The 16,892-nt window shown below is 51.5% G+C and overlaps 1 protein-coding gene across 4 annotated transcripts in view; it reads right to left on the bottom strand.

Annotated features, from left to right (window-relative positions):
* LOC119966211 (synaptotagmin-like protein 2) overlaps window positions 1-16,892 on the bottom strand; it is a 164,340-nt gene that overhangs the window by 31,500 nt on the left and 115,948 nt on the right. For all 4 annotated transcript variants that reach the window (XM_038797565.1, XM_038797550.1, XM_038797571.1 and 1 more), the window contains exon 12: window positions 7,608-7,686. In XM_038797565.1, coding sequence (XP_038653493.1) covers window positions 7,608-7,686 — 79 coding nt within the window. The remainder of the gene's footprint in view (window positions 1-7,607; window positions 7,687-16,892) is intronic.

Genomic DNA, 16,892 nt, shown 5'->3' with positions numbered 1-16,892 from the left:
CAAAACACTAGTATTTGATTTTACTTTCTCACCCTCCATCTGTATTTTAAATTCCACCATATTGTGATCGCTCCTTCCGAGAGGATCCCTAACTATGAGATCATGAATCAATCCTGTCTCATTACACAGGACAAGATCTAGGACCGCTTGTTCCCTCGTAGGTTCCATTACATACTGTTCTAGGAAACTATCGCGGATACATTCTATAAACTCCTCCTCACGGTTGCCTTGACCGACCTGGTTAAACCAATCGACATGTAGATTAAAATCCCCCATGATAACTGCTGTACCATTTCTACATGCATCAGTTATTTCTTTGTTTATTGCCTGCCCCACCATCTCGTTACTATTTGGTGGCCGATAGACTACTCCTATCAGTGACTTTTTCGCCTTACTATTCCTGATTTCCACCCAAATGGATTCAACCTTATCCTCCATAGCACCGATGTCATCCCTTACTATTGCCCGGATGTCATCCTTAAATAACAGAGCAACACCACCTCCCTTACCATCCACTCTGTCCTTCCGAATAGTTTGATACCCTCGGATATTTAACTCCCAGTCGTGACCATCCTTTAACCATGTTTCAGTAATGGCCACTAAATCATAGTCATTCACGATGATTTGTGCCACCAACTCATTTACTTTATTACGAATACTACGAGCATTCAGGTAAAGTACACTTACGTTGGTTTTTTTACCTCTGTTTTGAATCTTAACATCTCCAGTTTTATTCCTTTTGTTATTACTGGGCCTATTCACTGTGCTCCCCTCAGTCACTGTACCTTGTACTGTCGCCCTTATGGATTTCTGACTATGTCTTCTCTGCCTTGCACTTTTCCCCTTACTTCCTTTTGTTTCTGTCCCTGTTTTACTACCTTCCAACTTCCAGCATTGGTTCCCATCCCCCTGCCACATTAGTTTAAACCCTCCCCAACAGCTCTAGAAAACACCCCCCCCTAGGACATCGGTTCCAGTCCTGCCCAAGTGCAGACCGTCCGGTTTGTACTGGTCCCACCTCCCCCAGAACCGGTCCCAATGCCCCAGGAATTTGAATCCCTCCCTCTTGCACCATCTCTCGAGCCACGCATTCATCCTATCTATCCTGACATTCCTACTCTGACTAGCTCGTGGCACTGGTAGCAATCCTGAGATTACTACCTTTGAGGTCCTACTTTTTAGTTTAACTCCTAACTCCCTGAATTCCGCTTGTAGGACCTCATCCTGTTTTTTACCTATATCGTTGGTGCCTATGTGCACCACGACAGCTGGCTGTTCACCCTCCCCCCCCAGAATGTCCTGCAGCCGCTCCGAGACATCCTTGACCCTTGCACCAGGGAGGCAACATACCATCCTGGAGTCTCGATTGCGTCCACAGAACCGCCTGTCTATTCCCCTTACGATCGAGTCCCCTATCACTATAGCCCTGCCATTTTTCTTCCTGCCCTGCTGTGCAGCAGAGCCAGCCACGGTGCCATGAACCTGGCTGCTGCTGCCTTCCCCTGGTGAGCCATCTTCCTCAACAGTATCCAAAGCGGTATATCTGTTTTGCAGGGAGATGACCCCAGGGGACACCTGCACTGCCTTCCTACTCTTGCTCTTTCTTTTGGTCACCCATTTTCTATCTCCCTCAGTAACCTTCACCTGCGGTGTGACCAACTCGCTAAACGTGCTATCCACGGCCTCCTCAGCATCGCGGATGCTCCAAAGTGAGTCCATCCGCAGCTCCAGAGCCGTCAAGCGGTCTAACAAGAGCTGCAACTGAACACACTTCTTGCACGTGAAGGAGCCAGGGACAGTGGACGTGTCCCTGAGCTCCCACATCGCACACGAGGAGCATGACACGGGAAGCAATGTAGATCAGCAGTAATGGGTGAATGGAAGGGAGTGTGAATTGGGACACAGGTAATTTTTGTCTGACCTCTTGTTTATGGAGGAAGAACATGGGAGACCAGTCAGTAGAGGATTAGAATAAGGGCAGCACGGTGGCGCAATGATAGCACTGCAATCTCACGGCGCCGAGGTCCCAGGTTCGATCCCGGCTCTGGGTCACTGTCCGTGTGGAGTTTGCACATTATCCCCATGTTTGCGTGGGTTTCGCCCCCACAACCCAAAGATGTGCAGGATAGGTGGATTGAACACGCTAAATTGCCCCTTAATTGGAAAAACTTAATTGGGTACTCTAAATTTAAAAAAACTGTAAAGGATTGGAATAGTCAAGTCACAAAGGCATGGATGAGGATTTCAGTAGCTAAAGGGCTACTTGTAGGTGCAAAGTTAGTTGCTGATGGAGTGCATTTATAGTCAGAAACTCATCTTGGGTTTAAGTATCACACCAAAGTTGCTGGTTAAGCCTCATATAGTTTCCAGGGAGAGTGACAGGTTTTGTGCCTTACCCTGATTTAGTTTCCAGGGAGAGTGACAGGTTTTGTGCCTTACCCTGATTTAGTTTCCAGGGAGAGTGACAGGTTTTGTGCCTTACCCTGATTACAGTGTTGTCATCACAATTGGTTTTCGTTTTTGAAAAGCAGTAATGATTTGCGCCGGCGTGATGCCACACCTGATGGGTGGGAGGGTAACGATTGGGTGGATGTTATGGTATCAAGGCCAAGATGTTCACAGACTCGCTAGCTAGGGGCACACTGCCACCCACGTTAGCACAGGCCTCAATCTCGCTGATACCTAAGAAAGACAAAGACCCAACGGAATGTGGGTCATACAGACCCATATCTCTGCTGAATGCAGACGCCAAAATACTGGCCAAAATCCTAGCCAAGAGGCTAGAAGACCTTGTACCTGAGGTGGTCACAGAGGACCAGACGGGCTTTGTCAAAGGTAGACAGCTTGCCGCGAACATCAGGCGCCTGCTGAACGTGATAATGACCCCCTCCGGGGAGAGAACACAAGAGGTGATTGTCTCCCTGGACGCAGAAAAGGCCTTCGACAGAGTCGAGTGGAAATACCTCATAGAGGTACTGGAGCGGTTCGGGCTTGGAACAGGGTTCACCGCATGGGTAAAGCTCCTATACAACGCTCCCATGGCGAGTGTACAGACCAACAATACCAACTCCCAATACTTCCAGCTGCACAGGGGCACCAGACAAGGATGCCCACTGTCCCCGCTGCTGTTCGCACTAGCAATTGAACCGCTAGCAATCGCGCTCAGGGCAGCAAAAAATTGGAGGGGGATCCGAAGGGGAGGTAGAGAGCACAGAGTCTCACTCTATGCGGATGATCTGCTCCTCTATATCTCGGACCCACAAAGCAGCATGGACGGAATCATCGCGCTCCTGAAAGAGTTTGGAGCCTTCTCGGGCTACAAACTCAACATGAGCAAAAGTGAGATCTTCCCAGTACACCCGCAAGGGGGGGGGGGGGGGGGGGGGGGGGCACTAAAGAGGCTGCCGTTCAAACAAGCCCGACATAAATTCCGCTACCTGGGGATCCAAATAGCCCATGACTGGAAAGGGATCCACAAATGGAACCTCACCAGCCTAACGGAGGAAGTTAAAAAGGACCTGCAAAGATGGAACACACTCCCGCTCTCCCTCGCGGGGAGAGTTCAGACGATCAAAATGAACGTACTGCCCAGGTTCCTCTTCCTGTTTAGATCCATTCCGATCTACATCCCCAAGGCCTTTTTCAAAGCGCTGGACAAACTCATCATGGCGTTCGTATGGGGGGGGTAAAAATGCTAGGATCCCAAAGAAGGTCTTACAAAAAAAAAAAACCAGGGGAGGGCTAGCCCTCCCGAATCTACAATTCTACCACTGGGCAGCAACAGCCGAGCGAGTAAGGGGATGGATCCAGGAGCCAGAAGCTGAGTGGGTGCGTGCGGAGGAGGCCTCCTGCATGGGAACCTCCCTCCGGGCCCTCGCCACGGCAGCACTCCCATCCCCACCCAAAAAACACTCCAGCAGCCCAGTGGTGACAGCCACCCTCCAATCCTGGAACCAACTGCGGTAGCAACTTGGCCTGACCAAAATGTCGAACAGGGCTCCCATCTGCAACAACCATAGGTTCACACCAGCACTGACTGACGCCACCTTCAAAAGGTGGAGGCAGGACGGGGGGACACTGACAGTCAGGGACCTATACACGGACGACAGGATCGCAACACTGGACGAACTGACAGAGAAATTTCAGCTAGCTGGGGGGAACGAGCTACGGTACCTGCAGCTCAAAAACTTCCTACGAAAGGAGACAAGGACGTACCCACAACCGCCACGACAGACACTACTGGAAGACCTACTGGACGCAAGTACCCTAGAGAAAGGGAACTGTAGTGACATGTATGACCGACTGGTAGATAGGGACGACACCGTACTGGACGCAACAAGAAGGAAATGGGAGGACGACCTGGGGATGGAGATAGGGTGGGGACTCTGGAGCGAAGCACTGCATAGGGTCAACTCCACCTCCACGTGCGCAAGGCTCAGCCTGACGCAACTAAAAGTGGTACATAGAGCCCACTTAACAAGAACCCGTATGAGTAGGTTCTTCCCGGAGGTGGAAGACAGATGTGAACGGTGCCAAAGAGGCCCGGCCAACCACGCCCACATGTTCTGGTCTTGCCCCAGACTCGTGGAGTACTGGACAGCCTTCTTCGAGGTTATGTCCAAAGTGGTGGGAGTGAGGGTGGAGCCATGCCCGATAGTGGCGGTCTTCGGGGTTTCAGAACAGCCAGATCTATTCCTGGGGAGGAGGGCGGACGCCCTTGCCTTTGCCTCCCTGATCGCCCGCCGTAGAATCCTGTTTGGCTGGCGGTCAGCAGCACCGCCCAGAGCTGCGGACTGGCTGTCCGACCTCTCGGAATCTCTCCAAATGGAGAAAATCAAATTTGCCATCCGAGGGTCGGACGACGGCTTCCACAGAACGTGGGAGCCATTCATGCAACTGTTCCGGGACCTATTTGTGGCCAATGTACAAGAGGAAGAATAGTCGGGGGAAGGTAGCGGGGGGGGGGGGGGGGGGGCTACAGGTTCGGTACGGGGGTTCGATGGCTAGCTAAGGCCCAAAACCAAACTAAATAAACATGTTGAGGGGGGGGGGGGGGGGGGGGGGGGCGCAGTTACTACTACAAAGATACTTACCTGTAAGGGGGGAGGTGTACTGGGAATATACGGAAGTTTGTACTGGGCTCCACCCTTGGCTCCGCCCATGACTCCTCCCCCCCCACTGGTTGTATAAAGCTTGGCAGTCGGAGCCTGCCTGCCAGTTCATCTAGAGTTCATCTCATCACAGGCAGGCTCTGTTTTTAAAAAAAAATAATTTTTATTGGACTTTTTACAGAAAATATAAAAATATAACAAGTAATAATATGCAACAAACTGCCCCATAACACCCGCAACTCCCCCCAAACCATAACAACACATGTATCTCATCCCCCCACCCCCCCACCCCAACAAGAGATCTTAACCATAAATTTAAATTAAATAAATCAAATTTAAATAAAATAAACAAACATAGTCATGTTTCCCCCCCCCCCCACCCCCCCGGGTTGCTGCTGCTACTGTCCCAGTACCCTATCGTTGAGCCAGAAAGTCGAGGAGAGGTTGCCACCGCTTAAATAACTCTTGCACCGATCCTCTCAGGGCGAATTTGACCTTCTCTAGCTTAATAAAACCCGCCATGTCATTGATCCAGGTCTCCACGCTTGGGGGCCTCGCATCCTTCCATTGTAGCAAAATCCTTCGCCAGGCTACTAGGGACGCAAAGGCCAGCACCCGGCCTCTTTCGCCTCCTGCACTCCCGGCTCTACCCCAACCCCAAAGATCGCGAGTCCCCATCCTGGCTTGACCCTGGATCCCACCACCCTTGACACCGTCCTCGCCACCCCCTTCCAGAACTCCTCCAGTGCCGGGCATGCCCAGAACATATGGCCATGGTTCGCTGGACTCCCCGAGCACCTGACACACCTGTCTTCACCCCCAAAGAACCTACTCATCCTCGTCCCGGTCATGTGGGCCCTATGCAGCACCTTGAATTGAATGAGGCTAAGCCGCGCATACGAGGAGGAAGAATTAACCCTCTCCAGGGCATCAGCCCATGTCCCGTCTTCGATCTGTTCCCCCAGTTCCCCCTCCCATTTCGTTTTCAGCTCCTCTACTGACGCCTCTTCCACCTCCTGCATAAGCTTGTGGATATCGGATATCTTCCCCTCCCCGACCCAGACCCCCGAGAGCACCCTGTCACTCACCCCCCTCGCGGGGAGCGCAGGGAATCCCTCCACCTGCCGTCTAGCAAATGCCTTTACCTGCAGATACCTAAACATGTTTCCCGGGGGGAGCCCAAATTTCTCCTCCAACTCCCCCAGGCTCGCAAACCTCCTGTCGATAACAGGTCCCTCAGCTGTCTAATGCCCGCTCTGTACCGTCCCTGAAATCCCCCATCCATGTTCCACGGGACGAACCTATGGTTCCCCCTTAACGGAGCCTCCATCGAGACCCCCACTTCTCCCCTATGTCGCCTCCACTGCCCCTAAATCTTGAGGGTAGCCGCCACCACCGGACTCGTGGTATACCTCGTGGGAGGGAGCGGCCACGGCGCCGTTACCAGGGCCCCCAGGCTTGTATCCCCACAGGACGCTCTCTCCATCCGTTTCCATGCTGCCCCTCCCCCTCCATCACCCACTTGCGCACCATCGACACGTTGGTCGCCCAGTAGTACCCAGAGAGATTGGGCAACGCCAGCCCCCCCCCCGCCATCTCTACCCCGCTCCAAGAAGACCCTCTTCACCCTCGGGGTGCCATGCGCCCAAACAAATCCCATGATGCTGCTGGTTACCCTTTTAAAAACAGGCAGGCTCTGTTGTAAGACGAGTAAAACCACTGTTCACTTCTAACCACGTGTTGCGTGAATTGATGGTCTCATCACAGCCTTTCTGGTGAGGCGGCTGGGAAGATCGCAAACAGAGATCTCACCAGTGCAATACCCATTTTTGGCTGCTCTCGCGATTTAGATGCCATTGTGGGATTTGTGCCTGTGATCAATAGGGTTGCTAAATCGCGCCGCTGGACTCTAAAGACATTAAGGGGTATAGGAGGTCTTAGTGGTAGCACCCAACCACTGGGTTCGAGTCCGGTGTCAGAACTTGTTGGCTATGAAGGAGCATTCATAACACGATTCAAAAGGCTGGGAACGAGCTCAAGAATCCTTCCATCACTTCCCCACTATTCCCCAAAGGGCAAAATACAGTATGGGTGTGAAGATATGCAAAATAAAGGTTACGGAGAGAGTGCAGGACTATGGCATTGATAAAGAGGATCAGCCTAGGACGGCACGGCGGCGCAGTGGTTAGCACTGTTGCCTATGGCGCTGAGGACCCGGGTTCGATCACGGCCCCAGGTCACTGTGTGGAGTTTGCACATTCTCCCAGTGTCTGCATGGGTTTCACCCCCACAATCCAAAGATGTGAAGAGTAGGTGGATTGGCCACACTAAATTGTCCCTTAATTGGAAAAAAAATAATTGGGTACTCTAAATTGGAAGATAAAGAAAGAGATAGAGGATCAGCCATGCTCATATTGAAGGTGGAACAGGCTCGAAGGGCGCAATGACTTACTCCAGCTTCTATTTTCTATGTTTCCATGATGTGACTGAACGTACCTTGTGTTCCCGCTGGGATGAATTTCACCGACAAGTACAGCTGACTGTTGTTTTGGATCATGTTAGATGGAGCAGCAATCTGCAAAAGAGTAGATTCACATACTTTATTTCCACAGGCATTATTGTTGACATTTCACATACAGTTTGGGGAAAGGCAGTGTGGTTCAGCCTCATACAGTTACACAGATGAGGGGAACCCAACAGTGGCAGATTTCAGCAAGTGTGTCGGTAGATAGATTTGAATCTTGAGAGAAGGTCACTGGTGGAGATGGTGATGGGAAGCAGGGGCCCAACACACGCACTCCATATTGATGGCAATGAGCTAAGCTGAGCTGCATCATCTGTTCAATTACCTAGCAGGCTATTGTAGACTCGCACCCTGCAGAAGGGTAATGGGAAATTTGACAATGGACGGGTTTCCATCAAAACCTATGGAAAGGAAAGTTCAGGACCATTCCTCCCCTCAGGTTAGCATCAAGGAATATTCAGCCATGGGACTTCCAGTGCCGGCATGTGAGCAGAGGTCGCTCACTATGCAGCCCCACCAAGATCCTTGTTTTAAGAGTCCTTTTTGCTGGGTTTTCAGGGAAGGTTTCACAGAAAAACATACTTGTTTGATAATACAGGGTACTATGCCAAACCAATGCCGGAAAAGGGAGGTAAGCAGCCTGCAGAAGGTACTTTGTTATCCGATTCGGAGGCATCACATAGCTCCTCTGTGGAGATAATGGCAGAGGCTGCAGTGGTGACAGCTGCCTCCCCGATAACAGCAGATATACTCTCCAGTTCACTTTGATAAACAGTGGAAACTGATGTCGGAGAACCTGTGAAAGTCGAATTGAGGAGACACCGGAAAACACTGCCGAGACGGTGAAGAAGCATGGCGAGGTGCTAGAGGGTATGGAGAAAGCACTGTCAAGGCATGGTGAGCAGCTTGATTCATTGGAAGAGCAGAGGTTGACAGCCAAAGTCGACGATCTTGAGAATCATTCGAGAAGCCAGAATCTCAAGAGTTGTGGGGTAGCTGGAGGGGTTGGAGGACCAAATCCTACTGCGTCTCTTTCGCAGATGTTTGGGAAAATGATGGGGGAGAGTGGTCTCATGTCCCCTCCATTGGACAGGGCACATCAGACACTTGATCAGAAGCCTCGGCCGAATGACCTGCCAGGTGTAGTCATCATTCGCTTTTATAGTTTCCAGGTGAAGGAGTTAGTCCTGAAGTGGGCCAAGGATCATTGAGATTGGAAGTGGAAGGGCAATCTCATGAGGATCTATCAGGACATTGGAGCTGAACTGGCGAGGAATCGGGCAGCCTTTAACAAGGTTAAGGCCACCTTGTACAAGAAGAGAGTTCGGTTTGGGGTGGTATATCTGGCAGGACTGTGTGCCACCTATGAATCAAAGGACTTTGATGCCTTTGTCAAAAAGCATGGATTTGGTTCTAGTTAACTGTGCTATGCATGGTCTTTGACTGCTGTGTGTTGGGAAGATTGTTGGGGTATCCTGTATTTTGCTGTCCATATTTGAGGTAAACTTGTTTTTCTGTGTTTGGGGATGATGGGGGATTCTTGTTTCACATGTGGTATGTTTATTGGTGAGGGGCTAACTGCTATGAGAAGTGCTGTCTCAAGTATTATAGTTGGAATGATATATTGGCCTGGTAGCTCGGTGGTTAGCATTGCTACCTCACAACCCCACGGTCCAAGGTTTGATTCAGACCTTGGGCGATTGTCTGTGTGGAGTTTGCATATTCTCTCCGTGTCTGCGTGGGTTTCCTCCGGTATTCCAGTTTCCTCCTTCAGTCCAAAATGTACAGGTTAGGTGGATTAGCTATGCTAAATTGTCCTGTATGTCCAAGGGTTAGGTGGGGTTACAGGGATAGGACAGGAAGTGGGCCTAGATAGGGTGCTCTTTCAGAGGGTTGATGCAGATTTGATGGGCCGTATGGCCTTCTTCTGCACTGTAGGGATTCTATGATCCCCTGTTGGGAATTCAGTTTTGTTGGGGTACTAATTTATGATGTATGTTTTATCCCTGGGGCGGACGATTTATCTAACGGGGGGGGGGGTGGGGGGACGGGACGGGACATGACACTGCCCCGCTAGCATTAAATTCAGATAACTAATGGGAGTGAGATGGGGGGAGGAACAGCAGCCGTTGAGCCAAAGGGGTAGGCAACGTTATTATCTAAATGGGGAGATACTTCGGGGTGCTCCGATGCAGAGATATCTGGGGGTCCTCGTTCATCAGTCACAGAAAACTAGCCTGCAGGTACAGCAGATAATAAAGAAAGTTAATTAAATGTTGGCATTTATAGCTAAAGGAATAGAGTATAACAGTAAGGAAGTGTTGTTGCATCTACACAAGGCATTGGTGAGACCGCATCTGGAATATTGTGTACAGTTCTGGTCCCCCTATTTTGGAAAGAAATAGCGGCACTGGAGACAGTTCACAGAAGGTTCACTAGGTTGATTCCAGAGATGAGGGGTATGTTATTCTCCAAGTCTGAATAAAGATTGTAGACTTCCAGTTGATACAAATACTTTATTCAGAGGGTTTGTTCTGTTTCCAGAGCTCAACTAGATGTAATACAGTCAAGAGGTATGACTAGTGAAGCTAAGGTAAACTGCCTATGCTGAGCTGTCTCTGTCTGCTGCTGCTCACTAGCCCTGTGCTTCTGAAAGAGGCGGATCCTCCCTTGGGCTGGACCCTTCATACCCGTCTCTGATGCTGCCCTCTAGTGATGCTGTGGCTGTTACATCTGTCTGTAGTCCCTGGTGTATGTGCAGATGTACAGATCATGACACCCCCACCTTTTATTTGACATGTTTTCTCGACTGGCCTCAAGAAAACTGTACATAACAAATGGTGAGAATATGGAAATCTGCACACTGTGAAAATGATAAAAGTAATACAGAAACAATTAACTGTGTTGAGTCCATCGTGAGAAATGTCCATATTCGTCTTGTGCGTGTGTTGAAGTGTCGTTTCAAATCTAGCCGGTCAGGTGCCTTACGGCTTCTGCTGGAGCGTCTTAACGGTGGTGGTAGGGATGATGGTTTGATGTCATCAAGAGTATTGTCTGGCGTTGTGTGGCGAGGAACGTCCTGTGGACTTGGTCAAGTCCAGTGTGGGAAACACCGGCGTTGTAGGTCGAATCACTAACAGATCGCGGCAGTTACGGCGAAAAAGTACTCCCGCTGATGATTTGACAATGTAGGACTGCGGTGCCTCCTGCCTGATCATCGTGGCTGGGTCAGACCATCCGCCTTCTGGGTCCCTGATCCTGACGATGTCGCCTACTGTCAGTGGCTTGAGTGGGATCACATGTTGATCGTAGTATTGTTTTTTTTTGGACCGTAGTACCTGCATTTTGTCGATGACCAGAGCACTGTCGGGGTCTCGGAATTGTATTGCTGGTAGGGTTGTCCGGATGTCCCTGCCGAACAGCATCTGCGCTGGCGACAGTCCTGAGCTCAATGGGGTTGCTCGGTAGGATAACAGCGCTAGGTTAATCTCCGAGCATGAATCTGTTGCCTGGCTAATGAGTCGTTTAATGCTGTGGACACCTTTTTCCACTTTCCCATTTGACTGTGGGTAGCGCGGACTGGATGTTACATGCCGAAAGCTGTAGCTGTCTGAGAACTCTTTCCATTCCCAGCTCGCGAAGCAGGGTCCATTATCCGACAGACCTTGCGCGGGATTCCATGTCGCGAGAATGCCTCCTGGGAGGCCTTGATGACAGATGAAGACGTGAGATCAGGGAGTTTCAGTACCTCCGGATAGTTTGAGTAAAAGTCCATGATCAGGACGTAATCATGCCCTGCGGCATGAAATAGGCCAATGCCAACTTTTGTCCACGACGCCATTGTGAGTTTGTGTTGCTGCAGTGGTTCTTTGCACTGTGCGGGTTGATGTCTTTGACAGGTGTCACATGTCATGATCATGTCCGCTATGTCTTGATTCATGCCAGACCAGTACACAGCCTGTCGTGCTCGCCTTTTGCATTTCTCAATGCCTACGTGGCCTTCATGAATTTTATGTAGCACCTCGGTGCGGAAAGTGGCCGGAATCACAATCTGCGCATTGCGTAGCAGGAGGCCATTGATGTGACCATCAATTCACTAGAGACACGACTGGAAGCAAACTGTGGTTTTAATAGTCTTACAACTGAGCTTGCCTGCGACCAGAGGAACGGAGAGCAGGCTTACGGCTGCAGCACTTTATACTTCCGGTAGTGGGAGGAGCCATGGGCGGAGCCAAGGGTGGAGCCCTGTACAAGCTCCTCATCTCCCCCCACGGGCAGAGCCGCGCAACGGCTCACATACAGAGCCCACAAGGACATAATACAATGCAATGCAATACAGTGTGAATTACAATACAGTATGAATTCACCACATTCACCCCCTGTAAAAAAAATCAAGTCCGGCGGGGGTGACAGGTCTACAAGTTGAGTCGGTCTGGTGGCCGAGTTGTTCTTTGGGATCGGCGTAGCACCGGGGTTGCAGCCTCTTCGGTTGGCTGGGTGGTGACGATCGGTGTGGGTATGAGGGTGGGCTCCAGGGGTGTTTCGGCCCGAGCGTCATTCCTGACCGGTGCGACGGGCGATGAAGGCGCAGGAAACCTATGGGCGCGGGGGTGCCGAGCATGGGCAGGGGACCTATAGGCGCGGGGGGTTGGGTGGGGTGTAGTGAGAGGGGTACCTAAGCGGTGGGGTGGTGGATCCTGCAGGTGCCAGGTCCCGGAGGGAAACGGTGTCCTGACAGCCGTTGGGGTATTCAATGAAGGCGTATTGGGGGTTCGAATGAAGCAGTAGCACTCTCTCTACTAGTGGGTCGGTTTGTGTGCCCGGACGTGCTTCCAGAGGAGAACCGGGCCTGGTGTCCTCAACCAGGACGGGAACGAAGCCCCCGTGGTAGTGCCCCTAGAGAAAACAAATAGTCGTTCGTGATGGGTCTGGCTGGTGGCGGTGCATAGGAAGGACTTAATCGCATGGAGCGCGTCGGGGAGGAGCTCCTGCAAATGGGAGGTCGGGAGATTCCTGGACCGGAGGGTCAGTAGGACGGTCTTTCAGACCGTCGCGTTCTCGCTCTCCACCTGCCCGTTCCCCCTGGGGTTGTAGCTGGTAGTCCTGCTCGAGGCGATGCCCTTGTCGAGCAGGTACTGACGCAGCTCGTCGCTCATGAAGGACAAACCCCTGTCGCTGTGTACGTAGCTGGGGAAGCCGAACAGGGTGAAGATACTGTGCAGGGCTCTGATGACTTGTGGGAGGTCATATCGGGGCACGGGATAGCAAACGGGAAGCGGGAGAATTTGTTGATGACGTTCAGAAAGTACACGTTTCGATTGGTCGAGGGGAGTGGCCCTTTGAAATCGATGCTCAAGCGTTCAAAGGGCCGGGAAGCCTTTACCAGGTGGGCCTTGTCTGGTCTATAGAAGTCCGGTTTGCACTCCGCGCACATCGGGCAATCCCTGGTGATTGCTTTTACCTCCTCGGTGGAGAAAGGCAGATTTCGGGCTTTGGCGTAGTGGGCGAGCTGGGTGACCCCCGGGTGGCAGAGGTCATTGTGGATAGCCTTCAGGCGGTCATCTTGCGCGCTGGCGCACGTGCCGCGGGACAGGGCATCTGGGGGCTCGTTGAGCTTCCCTGGTCGATATACGATATCGTAATTACAGGTGGAGAGTTCGATCCTCCACCGCAAGATTTTATCATTTTTAATTTTGCCCCTTTGCGAGTTATCAAACATTAAGGGAACCGATCTTTGGTCGGTGATGAGGGTAAACCTCCTACCTGCGAGGTAGTGCCTCCAGTGAATTACGGCTTCCACAATGGCTTGAGCTTCCTTTTCGACTGAGGAGTGTCGAAGTTCCGAAGCGGAGAGGGTTCGGGAAAAGAAGGCGACTGGTCTCCCTGCCTGATTCAGAGTAGCGGCGAGAGCTACCTCTGAGGTGTCGCTCTCCACCTGAAAGGGGACGGATTCATCGACCGCCCGCATTGCGGCTTTGGCGATGTCCTCCTTGATGCAGTTGAAGGCCTTGTGGGCCTCAGCTGACAGTGGGAAGAGTGTGGTCTTAAATAGTGGGCGGGCTTTGTCCGCATACTGGGGGACACACTGGGCGTAATAGGAGAAGAATCCCAGGCACCTCTTGAGGGCCCTGGGACAATGAGGGAGAGGGAGTTGTAAGAGGGGGCGCATACGGTCCAGGTCGGGGCCCAGGACTCCGTTTTCCATGACATAGCCGAGGATGGCTAGTCTGTTAGTGCGGAAAACGCATTTCTCCGTATTGTAAGTGAGATTGAGTTTCTGGGCGGTTTGGAGAAATCGGTGGAGGTTGGCGTCGTGGTCCTGCTGATCATGGCCGCAGATGGTGACATTGTACAAGTAAGGAAACGTGGCCCGCAGCCCGTTCTGGTCTACCTTTCGGTCCATTGTTCGTTGGAACACCGAGACCCCATTCGTGACGCCAAAGGGAACCCGGAGGAAGTGGAAGAGGCGGCCATCTGCCTCGAACGCCGTGTAGTGGCGGTCCTCCGGGCGGATTGGGAGCTGGTGGTAAGCAGACTTCAGATCCACCGTGGAGAATATGCGGTACTGGGCGATCTGGTTGACCATGTCTGCAATTCTGGGGAGGGGGTACGCATCGAGGTGCGTGAACCGGTTAATGGCTTGGCTATAATTGACTACCATTCGGAACTTTTCCCCGGTCTTGACGACCACCACCTGAGCTCTCCAGGGGCTGTTACTGGCCTCTATGACTCCCTCACGAAGGAGCCGCTGGATCTCGGTTCTAATAAATACCCTGTCCTTCAGGCTGTACCGCCTGCTGCGAGTGGCTACGGGTTTGCAGTTAACCGTGAGGTTAGCGAAGAGGGGAGGGGGATCGATTTTCAGAGTCGCTAGACTGCAGATAGTGAGTGGAGGTAGGGGTCCGCCGAAGCTGAGTGTGAGGCTCTTGAGGTTGCATTGGAAATCGAGCCCGAGTAAGAGTGGGGCGCAGAGTTCGGGGAGTACGTACAGCTGGAAATTAGAGTAGCTGGCGCCCTGAATCGTTAGGGTCGCGACGGTGCGCCCTTGTATGTGGACTGAGTGTGAGCCCGAGGCGAGGGAGATAGTTTGCCGTGCAGGGAAGATAGGGAGTGAACAGCGGTTTACGAGGTCAGGATGTACGAAGCTCTCGGTGCTCCCGCAGTCGAAGAGGCATGTTGTCCTGTACCCGTTGATTTTAACGGACATCATCGAGCTCTGGAGGTGCTTCGGACGCGACTGGTCCAGCATGACCGCGTTGAGTTGCAGGTAGTCAGCGGCTCAATCAGCAGTGCTGGAGTGGCCCCGTGATGACTGTCCGCTGAGATCGTAGTCGTCGAGGTTCGGTTCGGTCGATGGCCAAGATGGCGGCCCCCGTTGATCGCACGTGGCGGGTGATGAAGAAGATGGCGTCCAAGATGGTCACCCCCGTGGATTGCACATGGCGGGAAGCGAGGAAGATGGCATCCAAGATGGCGGCCCCCATGACTCGCACATGGCCGGGCGCGTGGGGGAGAATTGCCAAGATGGCGGCCCCCATGAGTCGCACGTGTCGGGCAGAGGCGGAGTCGGCAGACACGCGGGCTGCGGGCCTTCTGAAAGAGGCGGATCCTCCCTTGGGTCGGACCCTTTATACCCGTCTCTGATGCTGCCCTCTAGTGGTGCTGTGGCTGTTACATCTGTACTGCGTTTCCCATTGAATTTTACAAGAAGTTCGCGAGCCAGTTAATGCCATTAATACTGGATATATGGATTTCATATGTTTTTTTAAAAATAATTTTAGAGTACCCAATTATTTTTTCCAATTAAGGGGCAATTTAGCATGGTTAATCCGCCTATCTTGCACATCTTTGGGTTGTGGGGGTGAAACCCACGCAGGCATGGGGAGAATGTGCAAATTCCACATGGGCAGTGACCCAGGGCCGGGATTCGAACCCGGGTCCTCAGCGCCATAGGCAGCAGTGCTAATCACTGTGTCACCATGCTGCCCCGTGGATCTGTTTAATGATTTATTGTCCTTACACTTACACAGGCCTCTATCTCTATCATTTTGAAGAAGGAAAACTACTTCATGGAATGTGGGTCATATAGACGCATATCTCTTTTCAACATTGACGTCAAACTATTAGCTAAGGTCGGTACTGTGAGTGGAGCCCTGTGTCCCGGAGAGGATAGTGGACGACCAGGCATGCTTTGTTAAGCATCAGCAACTATCGGCTAATATACGGTGGATATTAAATATTGTCCTTTCCCCCTCTCCAGTTTCCGAACCAGAAGTGATTGTGTCCATGGATGCTGAAAAGGCATTTGATAGGGTAGAGTAGGAACACCTTTTTCAGGTCCTTAGTAAATTTAGTCTTGGGCAGAAGTTCATTTTGTGGGTTTGGCTGCAGTATGGGGCCCCTACGGCCAGTATACACACTAATGCTTCGAGCTAGCGGTATTTCTAATTGAATAAGAGCACAAGGCAGGAGTGTCCTCTGTCTCTACTCCTCCTGTTCACGTTAAGGTGGCAGATTAGGGTGACATGGTAGTAGAGTGGTTGTTTCACAACTCCAGATTCCCAGCTTGGGTCAGTGTCTGCACGTTCTCCCCCATGTCTAACGTGGGTTTCCTCCGGGTGCTCCGGTTTCCTCCCACAGTCCAAAGACGTGTAGGTTAAGTGGATTGGCCATCTAAAATTGCCCTCTGTGTCCAAAAAAAAAAGGTTGTTGGGGGGGGGGGGGGGGGGGGGGGGGGGGGCGAGTGTGGCGGTGTGGGTTTAAGGGGTGCTCTTTCCAAGGGCCGATGCAGAATCGACGGGCCTAGTGGCCTCCTTCTGCACTGTAAATTCTATGATTGTATGATTCTAGGACTGCAGGAGATTGGGTGTGAGTGATCATCAAGATTTTCTGTTTGGATGGTGGGAGGTAGTTTCATCACCAATCTCACCATTACAGGAAAATCTGGGCCATTTGACTGCTTTGCACTACAGTACATCTTTGCACTACAAGCACAACTGATGAATGGGACAAGTCACTAAATGAACATGAATCAAACATCATACTATTTTTCTGTTTCTAATTAATTACATTAACTTTACGTGTTTCAACCAATTGGTAAATTTTCTCTAACGTGTTTAATACTCAGAGATCAAGAATATCAGCTAGGAATACGAACATTAACTGCTGTACAATGTGCAGGCTCAGCATTAGCATACCCCATGACAGTGAACATCATGTCTGCTCTGTTGGAAGGAGAAGCTTTTTTGTTTGCGATG

This window comes from Scyliorhinus canicula, chromosome 1 (assembly GCF_902713615.1).
Source record: "Scyliorhinus canicula chromosome 1, sScyCan1.1, whole genome shotgun sequence".
Lineage (NCBI taxonomy): Eukaryota > Metazoa > Chordata > Chondrichthyes > Carcharhiniformes > Scyliorhinidae > Scyliorhinus > Scyliorhinus canicula.
This window is presented reverse-complemented; position numbering and strand designations above follow the sequence as displayed.